The sequence below is a fragment of the Podarcis vaucheri genome, assembly GCF_965113315.1.
Source record: "Podarcis vaucheri genome assembly, chromosome: 13".
Classification (NCBI taxonomy): Eukaryota; Metazoa; Chordata; class Lepidosauria; order Squamata; family Lacertidae; genus Podarcis; species Podarcis vaucheri.
This window is the reverse complement of record NC_138751.1, coordinates 3,359,003-3,373,507: the sequence shown is the minus strand read 5'-3', so window position 1 is coordinate 3,373,507 and position 14,505 is coordinate 3,359,003. Positions and strand designations below refer to the sequence as shown.

The following is a 14,505-nucleotide window of genomic DNA, read 5'->3' as shown; positions in this document are numbered from 1 at the left end:
GCCATTCCTCTGAGATGGTGATTTCCCAATTCCTGAGACGATGGGAAGGTCCCCTCACCCCCTCCCTCCTTGCAGAGAAAACATTTGGTCAGTTTGGGAGTCAAAATGGTTTCAGGGCGGTCTTCCTGTGCTGCTCCAGACACGTGGGCCACATATATATATAAGACCTTAATTTTTTTATTACAATATATTTACGTATGTGTGTTTTCTTTGTGCAATGATTGACATTTGTTCGATTTTTGAGACCTTAGAATTCCTATAACATGGGAGAGGTATATATCTCAGTACAGGTATGTGGGTTTTGAGTGGGGAAAGGCTTAAAGTACAGTGGTACATTGGTTTTCGAAAGTCTTCGTTGATGAACGTTTCGGTTTTCAAACGCCGTATACCCGGAAGTAAATACTTCCAGTTTCAAACGTGCCTCGGAAGTCGAACGGCTTCCGCTGAGTGTATATGTTATTTTTCTCAATTTTCTCTATTAAATTTTCAGACCCCCCTTTGCGCCTCGGTTTCTGAACGTTTCAGAACTCAAACGGACTTCTGGAACAGATTATGTTCGAAAACCAAGGTACTACTGTAGTACTGCTGTAGCTACAAGGCAGTTTTCAGGCAGCCAAGTAACCTCACCTGGGGATGCAGGTATTTGCATCCATAGAATCACAGAATTGCAGAGTTGGGAAGGACCCAAGGGCCAGGCGGGCAGGAGTCACAAGGCAGGCATTTTGGAAACCCACATTAAAAACTACAACTGCAGCTGGAGGGACCAAGAGAGAAAAAAATAGACGTCCCAGGGTTGTTAGTACTGCACTGAATTAGCCCTGGATGTAGAAAATAGAGCCAAGACTTCGCTTTGGACAAAACTACCCAAAGCGCCTTGGAGGACCTTTTGAGAGCGCTTTAAAAAGAAAAAGGTTGGGGGGGAAAGACTACGTTTCCCAGCATGCTTTGGGACACGCCTGGGAGCGGGAGTCAGTGGGGAGAAACTACATTTCCCAGGGTGCTTAGGAGCTGTGGGCGCGCCCTCCGCTTGGGCAGGTAAGTTGCAGGTGAGCGGGATGGGGTTTCCTGGATTTCCTCGGCGGAGCAGGTAGCAGCCGGAGGGGGAGAGGGAGGGAAGGGGAGGAGAGGAAAAGAAAAGGAGGAAGGGGGAGAGAGGGAGGAGAAAGGAGGGAGGGAGGGGCACCTGCCTTTTACCTGTGCGATGGTCTCCATCGCGCGCCCAGGTGCGCCGGCAGAGCCATTCTCCGCCCTTGCGCATCCAGATCCGAGATATTTCCAGCGGAGTCTGGCCCCCGAGGGCGAGCGCACCCACCTGAGCCGGCCCTCGGCTAGCTCCCACCCACCTACCTACCTACCTACCCACCTACCTGCCTGTCTTTTTGCTGGCAAGCAGCCCAGGGGTGGCACCGCCCGCTAGCACCCTCCTCCTCCTCCACCTGCGTCTCACCAGACGCGGAAAAGCACCTTTCCCCTCTCCTCCATCGCCGCCCAAAACGATCCGTGGGAAATGTAGTTTAACCAGGTGTTGCGAACTGTAGTTTGACCCCGGCTACAGCTCCGAGCAGCCTGGATAAAGCACAGCTCCCGGGGTTCTTTCTTGGCGAGGGAATCGAAATGTTTTGCGCGATGTCGGAACAGGGAGGAAAAGGTTCACTTTGAAGCCGGGCCAGAATATAACAAAGAGGTCTACTAGTCAGTACCAATCAGGTATAGAAAAATCGAGAATTGTGGGCAGGAAGGTGGGAATATCTAAATTAATGGTTTTTCTAATCCCAGTTAAAAACAAAAGAGGATTGTAAGTGGGTAAAATTGATGGGAACTGCAGCCAAACAGGTTATAGCAAGTAATTGGAAAAATGCAGAGGAGCTAGGGGTGAACCAGCGGAGCAAAAAACTGAATAATATTATAATTTTAGAATATCTAGCTGTGAAGATCCACAGAATGAAAGCGTTTAAGGTCAGTGAGAAAGAGGAGGATCGATTTGAGAAGATATTGGAATTATTTGGGTAGGTTTGAACAATTTGGGGCAATTAAAATGTTAAAAGTTAAATCTTGTGGAGAGAGGAGTGTTAACGTATATAAAATTGTACATATGGTTATTTGAATATGTTATTTTTGATTATGTATACCCAATGTACCGACACGGGTGGCGCTGTGGGTTAAACCACAGAGCCTAGAACTTGCCGATCAGAAGGTCAGTGGTTCGAATCCCCGCAACAGGGTGAGCTCCCGTTGCTCGGTCCCTGCTCCTGCCAACCTAGCAGTTCGAAAGCACGTCAAAGTGCAAGTAGATAAATAGGTACTGCTCTGGCAGGAAGGTAAGCGGCGTTTCCGTGCGCTGCTCTGGTTCGCCAGAAGCGGCTTAGTCATGCTGGCCACATGACCCGGAAACTGTCTGCAGACAAACACCGGCTCCCTCGGCCACTAAAGCGAGATGAGCGCCGCAACCCCAGAGTCGGTCACGACTGGACCTAATGGTCAGGGGTCCCTTTACCTTTACCCAATATATCAGCCGCCTGGGGGAGGTTTCAATGTTTGTGTTTGGTTGTTGGTAAAAAATAAACATTTTAAACATTTTAAAAAAAACACTAGTCTGTGCCAATCAAAGTCAAATGTTGGGATTTTGCCAGCCGTGAATTTATTTCTTAATATTCATCAGAAACAGCCACCACAGTGAGTCTCCCAGTGAGTAGGGATTGGAACCCGGGTCTCTTCCCCAGGTCCTAGTCCAACGCTCTAACCACCACACAGCACTGCCCACTTTTTGCAGCGTGTGCATGCTTTAAATATACCTAGAATAAGCTGGGGGTCTTTCCACCCCCCCCCCCGCCAGTCTCAATGGGAGCCCTGGCTGCAGTATCAGGATCCTACCTCCTTCTCAAGTCATTTCTCTCTTCCAATGAAGGTCGTGAGGAGATCACCCCCCCTCTTTTCTTTCTCTCTCCCTCTCTCTGTTCGTCCTGCTGGAAAGCGGGGGGATGGCATCCCTTTTCGGGGACCCCCCCAAGCCCAAGCCGGCCCCTGCCAAGCCTCTCACAGACCTGGATTTCCGTTCCGGGGCACGCATCGAAGAGATCAACCAGCTCATCCAAGAATACGAGGCCAGGGACCCAGGCGTCCGGGACGCCCCGGAACTCCACCGTGCAAAGGATAAGGTTTTCTCCTTGCTGGGTGAGTGGCTGGACCCTGGAAAGGGGGGAAGGTGTTTGGGAGAGGGGGACAGAGGGAGACGGTCAGCCTGGGAAGGGAGCCCATGTAGGAAAACTCTGATCCTAAACTTCTACTGCCTTGCGGGATATCTTTGGGAGAAGAAAACCCTACACTAATAATAATCATAATCATAATAATATATTTATACCCCGCCCATCTGGCTGAGTTTCTCCACCTGCTCTGAACAGCTCCCAGCAGAACATTAATACAGTGGTACCTCGGGTTAAGAACTTAATTCGTTCTGGAGGTCCGTTCTTAACCTGAAACTGTTCTTAACCTGAAGCACCGCTTTAGCTAATGGGGCCTCCCGCTTCTCGCCCTGAAGCAAAGTTCTTAACCCGAGGTACTATTTCTGGGTTAGCGGAGTCTGTAACCTGAAGCGTCTGTAACCCGAGGCACCACTGTAATAGTAATAAAAAAGGGATGAAACATTAAAAATGTTCTTGATCAAGACTGCCTTCAGATGTCTTCTAAAAGTCAGGTAGCTGTTTATTTCCTTGACATCTGATGGAAGGGCGTTCCACAGGGCGGGCGCCACCACCGAGAAGGCCCTCTGCCTGGTTCCCTGTGATGTCACTTCTCACAGGGAGGGAACCGCCAGAAGGCCCTCGGAGCTGGACCTCAGTGTCCAGGCTGAGTGACGGGGGTGGAGGCGCTCCTTCAGGTATCCTGGGCCTTTGAGGCCGTTTAGGGCTTTCAAGGTGAGCACCAACACTTTGAATTGTGCTCAGAAATGTACTGGGAGCCAATGGAGGTCTTTCAGGACTGGTGTTATATGGTCTCCCAGTCCCCAGTCTAGCTGCCGCATTCTGGATTAATTGCAGTTTCTGGGTCACCTTCAAAGGTAGCCCCACGTAGAGTGCATTGCTGTAGTCCAACCAGAGCATGCGCCACTCTGGTGAGACAGTCTGCGGGCAGAGAGGGTCTCATCCCGCGTACCGGATGAAGCTGGTAGTAGAGCTGGGATGGTTGGATGAGGCCTCGTACGCCTCCTTCCAGCAACTCTTGCAGCCAGGCTGGTGCCAAACATCTTGCTTTCCTTTGGACCACATCAGCGAGACCGAGAGGAGGGTCTTGAAATTTGGGCAGCCCTGGACACACACACCCCCACTGTCTAGACTTGTGCCCCAGGGAAGTCACTTCGGAGCTGCTAACGAAACAGTTTGACTTCACCCCCGGAGGCACACTCCATTGTTGATTTGACTTCCCCCCCAGTGGCGAACTCCATTGTCCGTTTGACTTCACCCCAGAAGAGCACTCCATTGTCAGTTTGACTCCCCCCCCCAGGCACACTCCCTTGCTGGTTTGACTTCACCCCCGGAGGTACACTCCATTGTCTCTCGAGACAGGCGGATGCCAACAGCAACAGCTGACCAGAACCTCCTTGGACACGATCCGTGGGGGTCTTTCCAGGCAGAGGGAGAACCATTTGCTAAGGGAGGGCTGGGCGAACCAGTCCCCCCAAATTAGGGGGTCAAACAGGGGTCTCAAGTCTCCTGTTTCTTCTTTCCTCCCCCCAGGTCAGGTCCAGAAATGCGAGGGAAAGCTTCCTCCCATCAACCGCTACTTGATCCTGTCCGGCGGAGCCCAGCGGGGCACCATCCATGCCGATCCTGGCACCCTCCGCCCTCTTTCTGCCGGGGGCGACTACGACGCTGACTTCACCCTCCTGGTGCCCGTCCTGAGCGCCGCCGGGGTCCCCGTCACCTTGGACATGAAGCAGAGCCCCCCGGGCCACGCGCAGATCAGCCTCCGGCCCTTCGGCCCCGAGACGCTGACCTGCTGGGCGGACTGTTGCTCGGGCGACGAGGGCCACCTGTCGGCCGAGCTGGTTTGCGAGTGGCTCTCACGCTCCTTCCCCGCCGACGAGGACGTCCGGGTCGTGCGGCGCGGCTCCATCACCTCACTGATTGTCCGCGTCGGGCTTCACCGCGTCCTCTACGACATCCTCCCGGTTGTGGCCTTCAAGGGCTGGCCGGAAGTTGCCCAGTCGTGGTTGGCACAAGCCCATTTCTGGGACGGCAAAATGACGGACGAAGAAGCGGCCGGCAGCTTTTACCTCATACCGTCTGCGTCCTTCGGCGCCTGGCGCCTGGCCTTTTCGGCCAGCGAGCTGCACCTCCGCCGCATCCTGCCCCCGCCCCTTCTCCGTGCCCTCCGGGCCGCCATGGCCATGCTGGGCTGCGACCTGCGCGAAGGCCTGGGGCCCTACCACCTCTTCACCTTGGCGTTGTGGTCGTGCGAGCGGCTGCCGTCCAGCTACCTCGGCCGGGACGAGAACGCGGCGCACGCCTTGCTGGGCCTTTTGGATGACCTCTCCGCCGGCTTGGCGCACCGGCGCCTCCCCAGCTACTTCCTGCCGCAGTGGAACCTTCTGGAAGGGCTTGCTCGGCCGGCCCTCGAGGGCCTGGCCCGGGAGGTCGCCTGGGTGAGGGCCGACCCGTGCCGGTTCCTCCGGCGAGCCGTTGAAGGCGCCAAGGAAGCCAAGCGGTTGGCCAAGGCCTTCAGGGAGCGGGGTGCGTCCCCCGCGGCGCCGTGACCCCTTCCACGGAACGGGCACTTTGGCTTCAGGTGGAAAAATGGTGCCAACGAGGGCCGCCTTTGCCCGTTGGTGAAGCAATCATGGCTTCGCCCCAATGCAGCCTTTCTCAGCCTGTGGGTCCCCAGAGGTTATTGGACTACAACTCCCATCATCCCTAGCTAGCAAGGCCAGAGCTCAGGGATGATAGGAGTTGTAGTCCACAGGGGACCCACAGGCTGAGAACCGCTGCCCCAAAGGATTCTGGGAGCTGTCCGCTATTAACAGTGCTGAGGTTTGGGAGGGGACCCCCCATAGCGCTACAATTGCCAGAGGGGATTGTCAAACCGTCTCCCTTCTTTGGGAATCATAGCTCCGGGGTGGGAATATGGGGGTCTCCAAGTAAATCTTGATAACCCGTAACCAGTGCTTTTTTTCTTTAAAAAAATGTTTAGGGGTCCCCTCCTTTTGACTCCAGAAAACCACCATTTTTATCGTTCAAATCGCGGTAAATAAATACAGTAAATGGACAGCAACGGAACAGACGATTCACCGTGATGGAGAAGAAACTATTTCATTTTTTAAAAAATTACCGGTAGTTTCTTCTCCCATTAGATTCACAAAATGTTTATGGGTATGCGTACCCCCAGAAAAAAGCACTGTCTGTAACAAACTTCAGCTCCCAGAATTCCCCAAACCACGGCAGTTTCAATGTGGCCAAGAAGAAGTTCCCGAATTCTCTTACCATTACCTCATCACACCATATCTTTAATACAGGATCATACCTCTTTAAACAGCCATGGCTCCCCCGCCGAAGAATCCCGGGAACTATAGTTTGCTAAATTTGCTGAGTGTTGTCTGAAGATTCCTCCCTAATTCCTCTCGGATGTTTAACAATCAATACCTCTTCCGTAGGACTCTGGGACTTATAGCTCTGTGACGGGAATACAGGGGTCTCCTCACAACTCTCAGCGCCCTTAACAAACTACAACTCCCAAGATTCTTGTCGGAGGTGGGCGGAGCCAGGACGGTTAAGGCGGTATAAGAGAACTTGGAAGACAACGGCACAGATGGGGCCCTAAACGAAACTGGGCGGCTGAATTATCACAACCTCTCCTGCCCACCTTTTCCCCACATCTGTAGGGTCCTGAACTACAACTCCCACACCCTCCCGGCCCTGGCAAGCGCGCCCAGCGGTCAGATATGATGGGAGCCGTATGCCTGGTGTGTTACAGGTCCCCCAGGTTAAGAGGAAGGGTGCAAACCATTGGAGTCGGGGGGCAGAAAAGGGGGACGCAAATCTAATGGGGCAGAGCCACAGGATCGGGGAGACGGGACTTTGCACCCCACAACCTTCAATTGTGCCTTAAACCGATGTCAAAAACCGATGCAATGCGCCTGGGGCGCTCCTCTTGCTTTTGGGTATGCAACTTCGGGCTGCTGTTCTACCGGTGTAGCGCCTTGCCAAAGAGAGAGGCCACAGGGCGACTCAGTGGGGCTGTCTAAAAAAAATTTAGACAGATTTTTAGATGGATTTCCTATATGGGATGGAGGGGGACGCTGCCATTCGACTGTTGACGCCCCCAACCTCTGCTTAAGCACTAAAAAAATTAACATCAACTCCTGTTTCTTTGGGGTTGGGTAAAGCCTTGGGTCAGAGACCCACACCGTCAAGGATTTCCATCAAACAGCCTCCCTGCCCCACAACCCGGCGACCTCTGGGTGTGCTTTGGACTACAATTCCCATCAGCCTCCGCTGGCGCAGGAGGATGGGGCTAGTGGCTAATGGGAACCGTAGTCCAAAATGCGATTGCCGCAGGGATAGCAACGTGGTGCCTGGGCTTGCACCCGCCTTGACCAGCATGCCCAGCGGTCAGGGACTATGAGAGTTATAGGGCAGCCTTGGCCAGCCAGGTGCAAATTGATTTGCTTTGGACTACAATTCCCATCAGCCTCCACTGGCGCAGGAGGCTGGTGCTGGTGGCTTATGGGAACTGTAGTCCAAAACAGATTGATTTGCACCCGGCTGGCCAAGGCTGCCCCATAACTCTCATAATCGCTGACCGTTGGGCATGCCGGTCAAGGCGGGTGCGAGTTAGGAGCTCAGGAACCACGTCGCTATCCTTGCGGAAATTGCATTTTTGGAGAAGGGTCGTTTGCAGGCGGTCAATTTATTAGTTATGTTTACTAACTCCAGGGAATCTACTCTTGAGTAAAACAACTGAACAACCCTGTTTAACTGAATGCCAAACACGGGTATTCATAGGCCAAACCTTTCGGTCAGATTTGGCGCCGACATCTTGAAATCGTGGCTCTAAAATCGATATCGAAGGACGATAATGAGATTTTTTGTAAAAAGCGGAATGTGCTTCATAGGCCTTGGGAGAAATTGTGTCTTATATTCAGCAGCGATCTTTGTACGCGAGGTGAATAATATGCAATAAAGGACGACTAACGTTGCCATTTGAGCAGGGCAAAAGAGGCTGGTTTGTGTCGGGTAGAAATGGCTGTATCAGCTTCCGCCAACCTGTTTGGCACTACAATTCCCACCATCTGCACCCAGCCAGATGGGAGTTGTAGACCTGTAGCCTTATTAGACTTTACCGATTGGTTGGGTGAGCGTTGCTCCCGGACGGGAGGAAGGAAGTCAAATGACACCGAGGGTTGGTTCAGAGAAAGAGTTTATTCTGCTCTCCGGATAGCAGAAGGCACTTGCGTGGTCAGTTCACAGCAAGAGCACTTAAAGAGCAGTTACACACAGATTATATACCGTATTTTTCGCCCCATAGGACGCACTTTTTCCCCTCCAAAAATGAAGGGGAAATGTGTGTGCGTCCTATGGGGCGAATGCAGGCTTTCGCTACAGCCTGGAGAGCGAGAGCGGTAGGTGCGCACCGACCCCTCTCACTCTCCAGGCTTCAGGAAGCTATCCGCAAGCCTTGCAAGCCCGGTGGGAGTTCCCACGGGCTCACAAGGCTTGCGGGCAGCAGCCTGCAGCCCCGGCGAGTGTCCGCAAGCCTTGCGCACCCGGCAGGAGGTCCCGCCGAGCGCGCAAGGCTTGGGGCGGCAGCCTGTCGCCCGAAGCACGGGGAGCCCTCCGGAGGGCTCCCCGTGCCTTGGGCGAGTGTCTGCAAGCCTCGCATGCCCGGCAGGAGGTCCCGCCGGGTGCGCGAGGCTTGGGGCGGCAGCCTGTCACCCGAAGCACGGGGAGCCCTCCGGAAGGTGCCCCCTGCTTCGGGCAGGTGAGTGCAAGGCTTGGGGCGGCAGCCAGGGGGGGGGAAATAATTTTTTAAAATTCATTTCTCCCCCCCCAAAAAACGAGGTGCGTCCTATAGGACGAAAAATACGGTACCCTTTCTGGTCCCCTTGCCCCCTCCCCAGGAATCCAGCCACATCAGCTTATACACGTAAGTTGACATCCATGACCATAAACAGATGTTCCTGCTCCAGTACTCTTGACCATAAAGGGGTGTTCCTGTTCCTGTATTCCTTATCTTGGGGTAAGAAGGTCACCAACTCTAAGAGCACTCCTGGCACCATTCCCGGGGGGCTGACAAGGTCTGTGCGTCAGTGTGGTCAGGATGTAAGATAAGACCCAGATGTGCCATTCCTGCTCCACTTTGGAACTGACAAGGCCATTCATTGGGCAAAAAAAATGAGAGGCAGGGCAAAAAAAATGAGAGGCACAAATACAAGATGGGTGACACCTGGCTTGAGAGCAGTACATGTGAAAAGGATCTAGGAGTCTTGGTTGACCACAAACTTGACATGAGCCAACAGTGTGACGCGGCAGCTAAAAAAGCCAATGCAATTCTGGGATGCATCAATAGGAGTATAGCATCTAGATCAAGGGAAGTAATAGTGCCACTGTATTCTGCTCTGGTCAGACCTCACCTGGAGTACTGTGTCCAGTTCTGGGCACCACAGTTCAAGAAGGACACTGACCAACTGGAACGTGTCCAGAGGAGGGCAACCAAAATGGTCAAAGGCCTGGAAACGATGCCTTATGAGGAACGGCTAAGGGAGCTGGGCATGTTTAGCCTGGAGAAGAGGAGGTTAAGGGGTGATATGATAGCCATGTTCAAATATATAAAAGGATGTCACATAGAGGAGGGAGAAAGGTTGTTTTCTGCTGCTCCAGAGAAGCGGACACGGAGCAATGGATCCAAACTACAAGAAAGAAGATTCCACCTAAACATTAGGAAGAACTTCCTGACAGTAAGAGCTGTTTGACAGTGGAATTTGCTGCCAGGGAGTGTGGTGGAGTCTCCTCCTTTGGAGGTCTTTAAGCAGAGGCTTGACAACCATATGTCAGGAGTGCTCTGATGGTGTTTCCTGCTTGGCAGGGGGTTGGACTCGATGGCCCTTGGGGTCTCTTCCAACTCTATGATTCTATGATTCATTAGGCGTCACAGACTGATAAAGGAGAGATCTCTGTTTATACAGCTGGGTTCCTGTTACACATTTGCTCAAGAGCTCAAGTTAATGGTTTTTAGCTAATGCACCCTTGGAGAAGGAAAAATGGGGATTTGGGGGCCCGTTTCAGACTGACTGCACAGTCAGATTTTGGGGTTTGGGAAACCCATTCCTTCAGACCCAAACATCTGGAGGACTCCAGCTTGAGTTCCTTTTTTATTTTTATTTTTGGACAACCAAGTCTTCAATATACACAGAGGCGTTTGAACTTTCTGCTCTTCACCCTACCGAATCCTTGATTTACAAAAGAGGGGTTGCCAACTGACCGTGGCTGTGACTGCTCCTGTGCTTTCGGCAGCAGCCCAATGGGGAGATACGAGCAGCTAATGTTTTCTCTGGATGAGGAACAGGGTGTGATTGCTGGGCTAACCTGTGCAGATCCCACTGCGCTTTGCAGGCACAGTAACAGATGCTAACTGGAAAGTTGGCCGCCCTGAGCCAAAAAACCTCTCTCTTCCGGGTCATTCCACGCCAAATCACCTGTTGCCGTGTGCTTTGTTTTTTAATTAAATAATCAATAAAACTTAATTTTTAAAATATATCAGATGACATTGTAACCTAAGAGGGTACAATTTAACTATTCTCACGAATGTGTGAGTTATTTCAGGCTCAGTGAGACCTTAAACCTGTACAAATAATAATTTTTTTGGTGAAAAATTTACATCAAAATCAATTTGTTTTATAACCACAAAAAACACCCTCCTTATTTTTAAAACATAACAAGTATGTGGTTAGCCCATTCTACAAAAAAATACTATGATGCCTGTGATAGTTGTGGTTTGCGCTCTATGGCTTATTGAACCTAACGGGAATAAAATGACAAAAATTCACTTTGAATGGCCGGTGACCCTTTTCTGCGGCACTTAATACAATTTGTATACCTTATTTTGAAAGAGACCACAATTAGCTTTATTTTGATACCCAGATAAGCCCAAATGGTTGAAAAATAAGCGAAACAGCCCCCCCAAAAAAAACTGACGCAGAAATTGGAGTTAGCCTAAATTGCCCCAAAATCAGAATTTTTAAAAAATTCTCCTGCACCCGATTTTGGACCAAAAAATCTAAAAAAATTAATTTGAGGTTATCTCATCTGCACATAATTTTTTTTTGAAGAAAATCTGAGTTGTGAGAGCATGGCCCAGTATTAAAATCAGGTGATTTGGCGTGGAATGGCCCCCTCCACATTTTCGCCTCCAGGTAACTGAAAACGGCTGCATGCACACACTGCAACCCCCTAGGGCAGATTTTCTCCAATCCTGTCCCCTCCAAATGTCCTGGCATGCTGGCAGGCGCTCATGGGAGTTGTAGTCCAGAGCCCAGTTCCATGCTGCAGAAAGCAGCCCTTAGCATCCAAAGAGGGTTTGCTGGTGTGTTTTCTAGGCTTGCCTGCAGAGGGCGCCAGAGGATTGCTTTTATAAACCCTTTTTTTTTTTCCAACCAGCCTTGTGACAAATCAAATTATTCTTGCAAGGAGGGTAGTGGTGGAGAGGAGATAAGAGCTGCCTAATAATAATAATAATAATAATAATTAATAATAATAATAATAATAATAATAATAATAATAATAATAATAATAATAATAATAATTTATTATTTATACCCCGGCCATGTTGTTGTTGTTGTTGTTTAGTCATTTAGTCGTGTCTGCCTCTTGGTGACCCCCTGGACCAGAGCACACCAGGCATTCCTCTCTTCCACTGCCTCCCGCAGTTTGGTCAGACTCATGCTGGTAGCTTCGAGAACACTGTCCCACCATCTCGTCCTCCGTCGTCCCCTCCTTCTCCTTGTGCCCCCCATCTTTCCCAAAATCAGGGTCTTTTCCAGGAAGCCTTCTCTTCTCCTGAGGTGGCCAAAGTCTTGGAGCCTCAGCTTCAGGATCTGTCCTTCCAGTGAGCACTCAGGGCTGATTTCCTTCAGAATGGAGAGGTTGGATCTTCTTGCAGTCCATGGGACTCTCAAGAGTCTCCTCCAGCACCAGAATTCAAAAGCATCCATTCTTCGGCGATCAGCCTTCTTTATGGTCCAGCTCTCACTTCCATACATCACTACAGTGATACCTCGGGTTAAGTACTTAATTCGTTCCGGAGGTCTGTTCTTAACCTAAAACTGTTCTTAACCTGAAGCACCACTTTAGCTAATGGGGCCTCCTGCTGCTGCCGCACCGCCGGAGCACGATTTCTGCTCTTATCCTGAAGCAAAGTTCTTAACCCGAGGTACTATTTCTGGGTTAGTGGAGTGTGTAACCTGAAGCGTATGAAGCATATGTAACCTGAGGTACCACTGTACTGGGAAAACCATAGCTTTAAATGCTGGCGATTGGGAAACACTGGCCTGCGAGTGCTCCAGTTGGAGAACAGCCTTTACCAAAGGTGTCATGGGCTTTGAAGACACTCGAACTCAGGACGCAAGGGAGAAACGCGCTCAGAGGAAGGCACGCTTGGCAAATCCACACCGTGATGGACTCCCACCCGGAAACCAATGTCCCCACTGTGGAAGGACTGTAGAAGGACGTGTGGCCCCCACAGTCACTTACGGACTCACTGTTAAAACCGCGTTTATGGAAGACAATCTTACTCGGATACGAGGGATCGCCGAAGAAGATGGGCATGTTTAGCCTGGAGAAGAGGAGGTTAAGGGGTGATATGATAGCCATGTTCAAATATATAAAAGGATGTCACATAGAGGAGGGAGAAAGGTTGTTTTCTGCTGCTCCAGAGAAGCGGACACGGAGCAATGGATCCAAACTACAAGAAAGAAGATTACACCTAAACCTTAGGAAGAACTTCCTGACAGTAAGAGCTGTTTGACAGTGGAATTTGCTGCCAAGGAGTGTGGTGGAGTCTCCTCTTTTGGAGGTCTTTAAGCAGAGGCTTGACAACCATATGTCAGGAGTGCTCTGATGGTGTTTCCTGCTTGGCAGGGGGTTGGACTCGATGGCCCTTGTGGTCTCTTCCAACTCTAGGATTCTATTCTATGATTCTATGATTCTATGGTTTGGCTCTTGAGCTGCTCATTTCAAATCTAGCCCGTCTGGCGGAACCAGAATGAAACTTTCTAAGCCTTCAGAGGCATACGCTGAGGCAGGTGTAGAACTGGGAGTTTTGGAAGCTGCCAGGAGCCTGCCTGGATTATGAAAATGCAATCCTCTGTCAGAAAGCCCTTCCTTTCCAAAATGGGAAGGGGGGGTGGGTAGGAAAGAGCAAAGCCCTATTTGCATATGCAAATGGGGAAATCATGCAAACAGGGTCTCTTTCCCTATCAAAGAAAGCAGGTTGGAGCAAAAATCTCAGGGCTTTAATCTCATCCCTGCGCATCCACCTCGGAAAATGATTCCCTACGGGGCACCCAGAGGTCAAGCAAGGATCTGTTTGCGGGCTGTTATAAACAAAAACCTGCCCTTATTCCCTTATGAGGGGCACAAAAGCCCTTATAAAGTCCTTTGTAGGTTCTCCATCGGTCTGAGAAAATAGCAGAGGCCAACCAGAGAATATTGAGAAGCAAAGCAGCTCATAAGCCTGATCTTTATTGATCTCTTGCAACAGGATTCCCCCCTTCACACGCAGGAAAGGAGAAGGAACCCAGAACAATGGTGCACAAGGCCTTATAAAGACTTTTGAAATTGCCACCCTGTAGATCAAGACCACCCCCAGAAACATCATACCTACATCACAGAAGGGGTGGTCTACAGCAGAAATCTGAGTGCGTTGTTTACCTCCTGTCTGGCAGGTTACCTGTTAATGCTTACTTGATTGGATACCCTGGGGAGCCTGGCCATTCCTTTGTAGTGATAAATACTTCGTTCCTGGGCCAGGTCACAGGCTCACACCCTATTCAAACACAGACATACCCTCAAGACAGGATTTGTGAAGGAAAAGACAAGGGGGAGGCTTTTCCATTTGACCTTGCAGAGGAAACACCTGGTCAGTTTGGGAGTCAAAATGGTTTCATGGCTGCTCTCCTGTGTAGCTTCAGACATGTGGCCTATATATCTATGTACGTGTTTTTCCCTGGTACATTTATGAATCTTTATTATACACATAATGGGATGTGGGTGGCGCTGTGGATTAAACCACAGAGCCTAGGACGATCGGAAGGTTGGTGGTTCGAATCCCCGCAATGACAGGGTGAGCTCCCGTTGCTCGGTCCCAGCTCCTGCCAACCTAGCAGTTCAAGAGCACGTCAATGTGCAAGTAGATAAATAGGTACCACTCCGGCGTATTATATGTATTATATACATAAGACCTTAATTTATTTATTTCAGGGCGCAGTTTGTCCCTCCCCAGGGGAGAATCTGCTGCAGG

General features: G+C 50.7%; 2 protein-coding genes and 1 long non-coding RNA gene across 7 annotated transcripts in view; 2 read left to right on the top strand and 1 right to left on the bottom strand.

Moving 5' to 3' along the window:
• Positions 1-14,505, top strand: part of LOC309518142 — a 169,915-nt gene that overhangs the window by 19,326 nt on the left and 136,084 nt on the right. The window lies entirely within an intron of this gene.
• Positions 1-14,505, bottom strand: part of LOC309518103 (thialysine N-epsilon-acetyltransferase-like) — a 195,170-nt gene that overhangs the window by 69,211 nt on the left and 111,454 nt on the right. The gene's annotated exons all lie outside the window — the stretch shown is intronic.
• On the top strand, positions 1,008-8,196 carry TMEM102 (transmembrane protein 102). 5 transcript variants are annotated; one of them, XM_082197769.1, is made up of 4 exons: positions 1,052-1,087; positions 1,916-2,006; positions 2,972-3,171; positions 4,731-8,196. In XM_082197769.1, the coding sequence occupies exons 2-4, from the start codon at positions 1,942-1,944 to the stop codon at positions 5,747-5,749; spliced, it is 1,284 nt and encodes a 427-aa protein (XP_082053895.1). In that variant the 5' UTR covers positions 1,052-1,087; positions 1,916-1,941; the 3' UTR covers positions 5,750-8,196. The 5 variants fall into 5 exon arrangements, with proteins under 5 accessions (XP_082053898.1, XP_082053899.1, XP_082053897.1 ...); XM_082197772.1 differs by lacking the exons at positions 1,052-1,087; positions 1,916-2,006 and adding an exon at positions 1,008-1,035 and having other exon boundaries at positions 2,906-3,171; XM_082197773.1 differs by lacking the exons at positions 1,052-1,087; positions 1,916-2,006 and adding an exon at positions 1,017-1,046 and having other exon boundaries at positions 2,906-3,171.

What these genes read in the sequence shown, in the direction of transcription:
- TMEM102 (XM_082197769.1), top strand. Translation starts at nt 1,942, where the DNA reads ATGAAAGCGTTTAAGGTCAGTGAGAAAGAGGAGGATCGATTTGAGAAG. An exon ending in AAGATATTGGAATTATTTGG is followed by an intron (nt 2,007 to 2,971) that starts GTAGGTTTGAAC and finishes CCTGCTGGAAAG; the next exon opens with CGGGGGGATGGCATCCCTTT. An exon ending in TAAGGTTTTCTCCTTGCTGG is followed by an intron (nt 3,172 to 4,730) that starts GTGAGTGGCTGG and finishes TCCTCCCCCCAG; the next exon opens with GTCAGGTCCAGAAATGCGAG.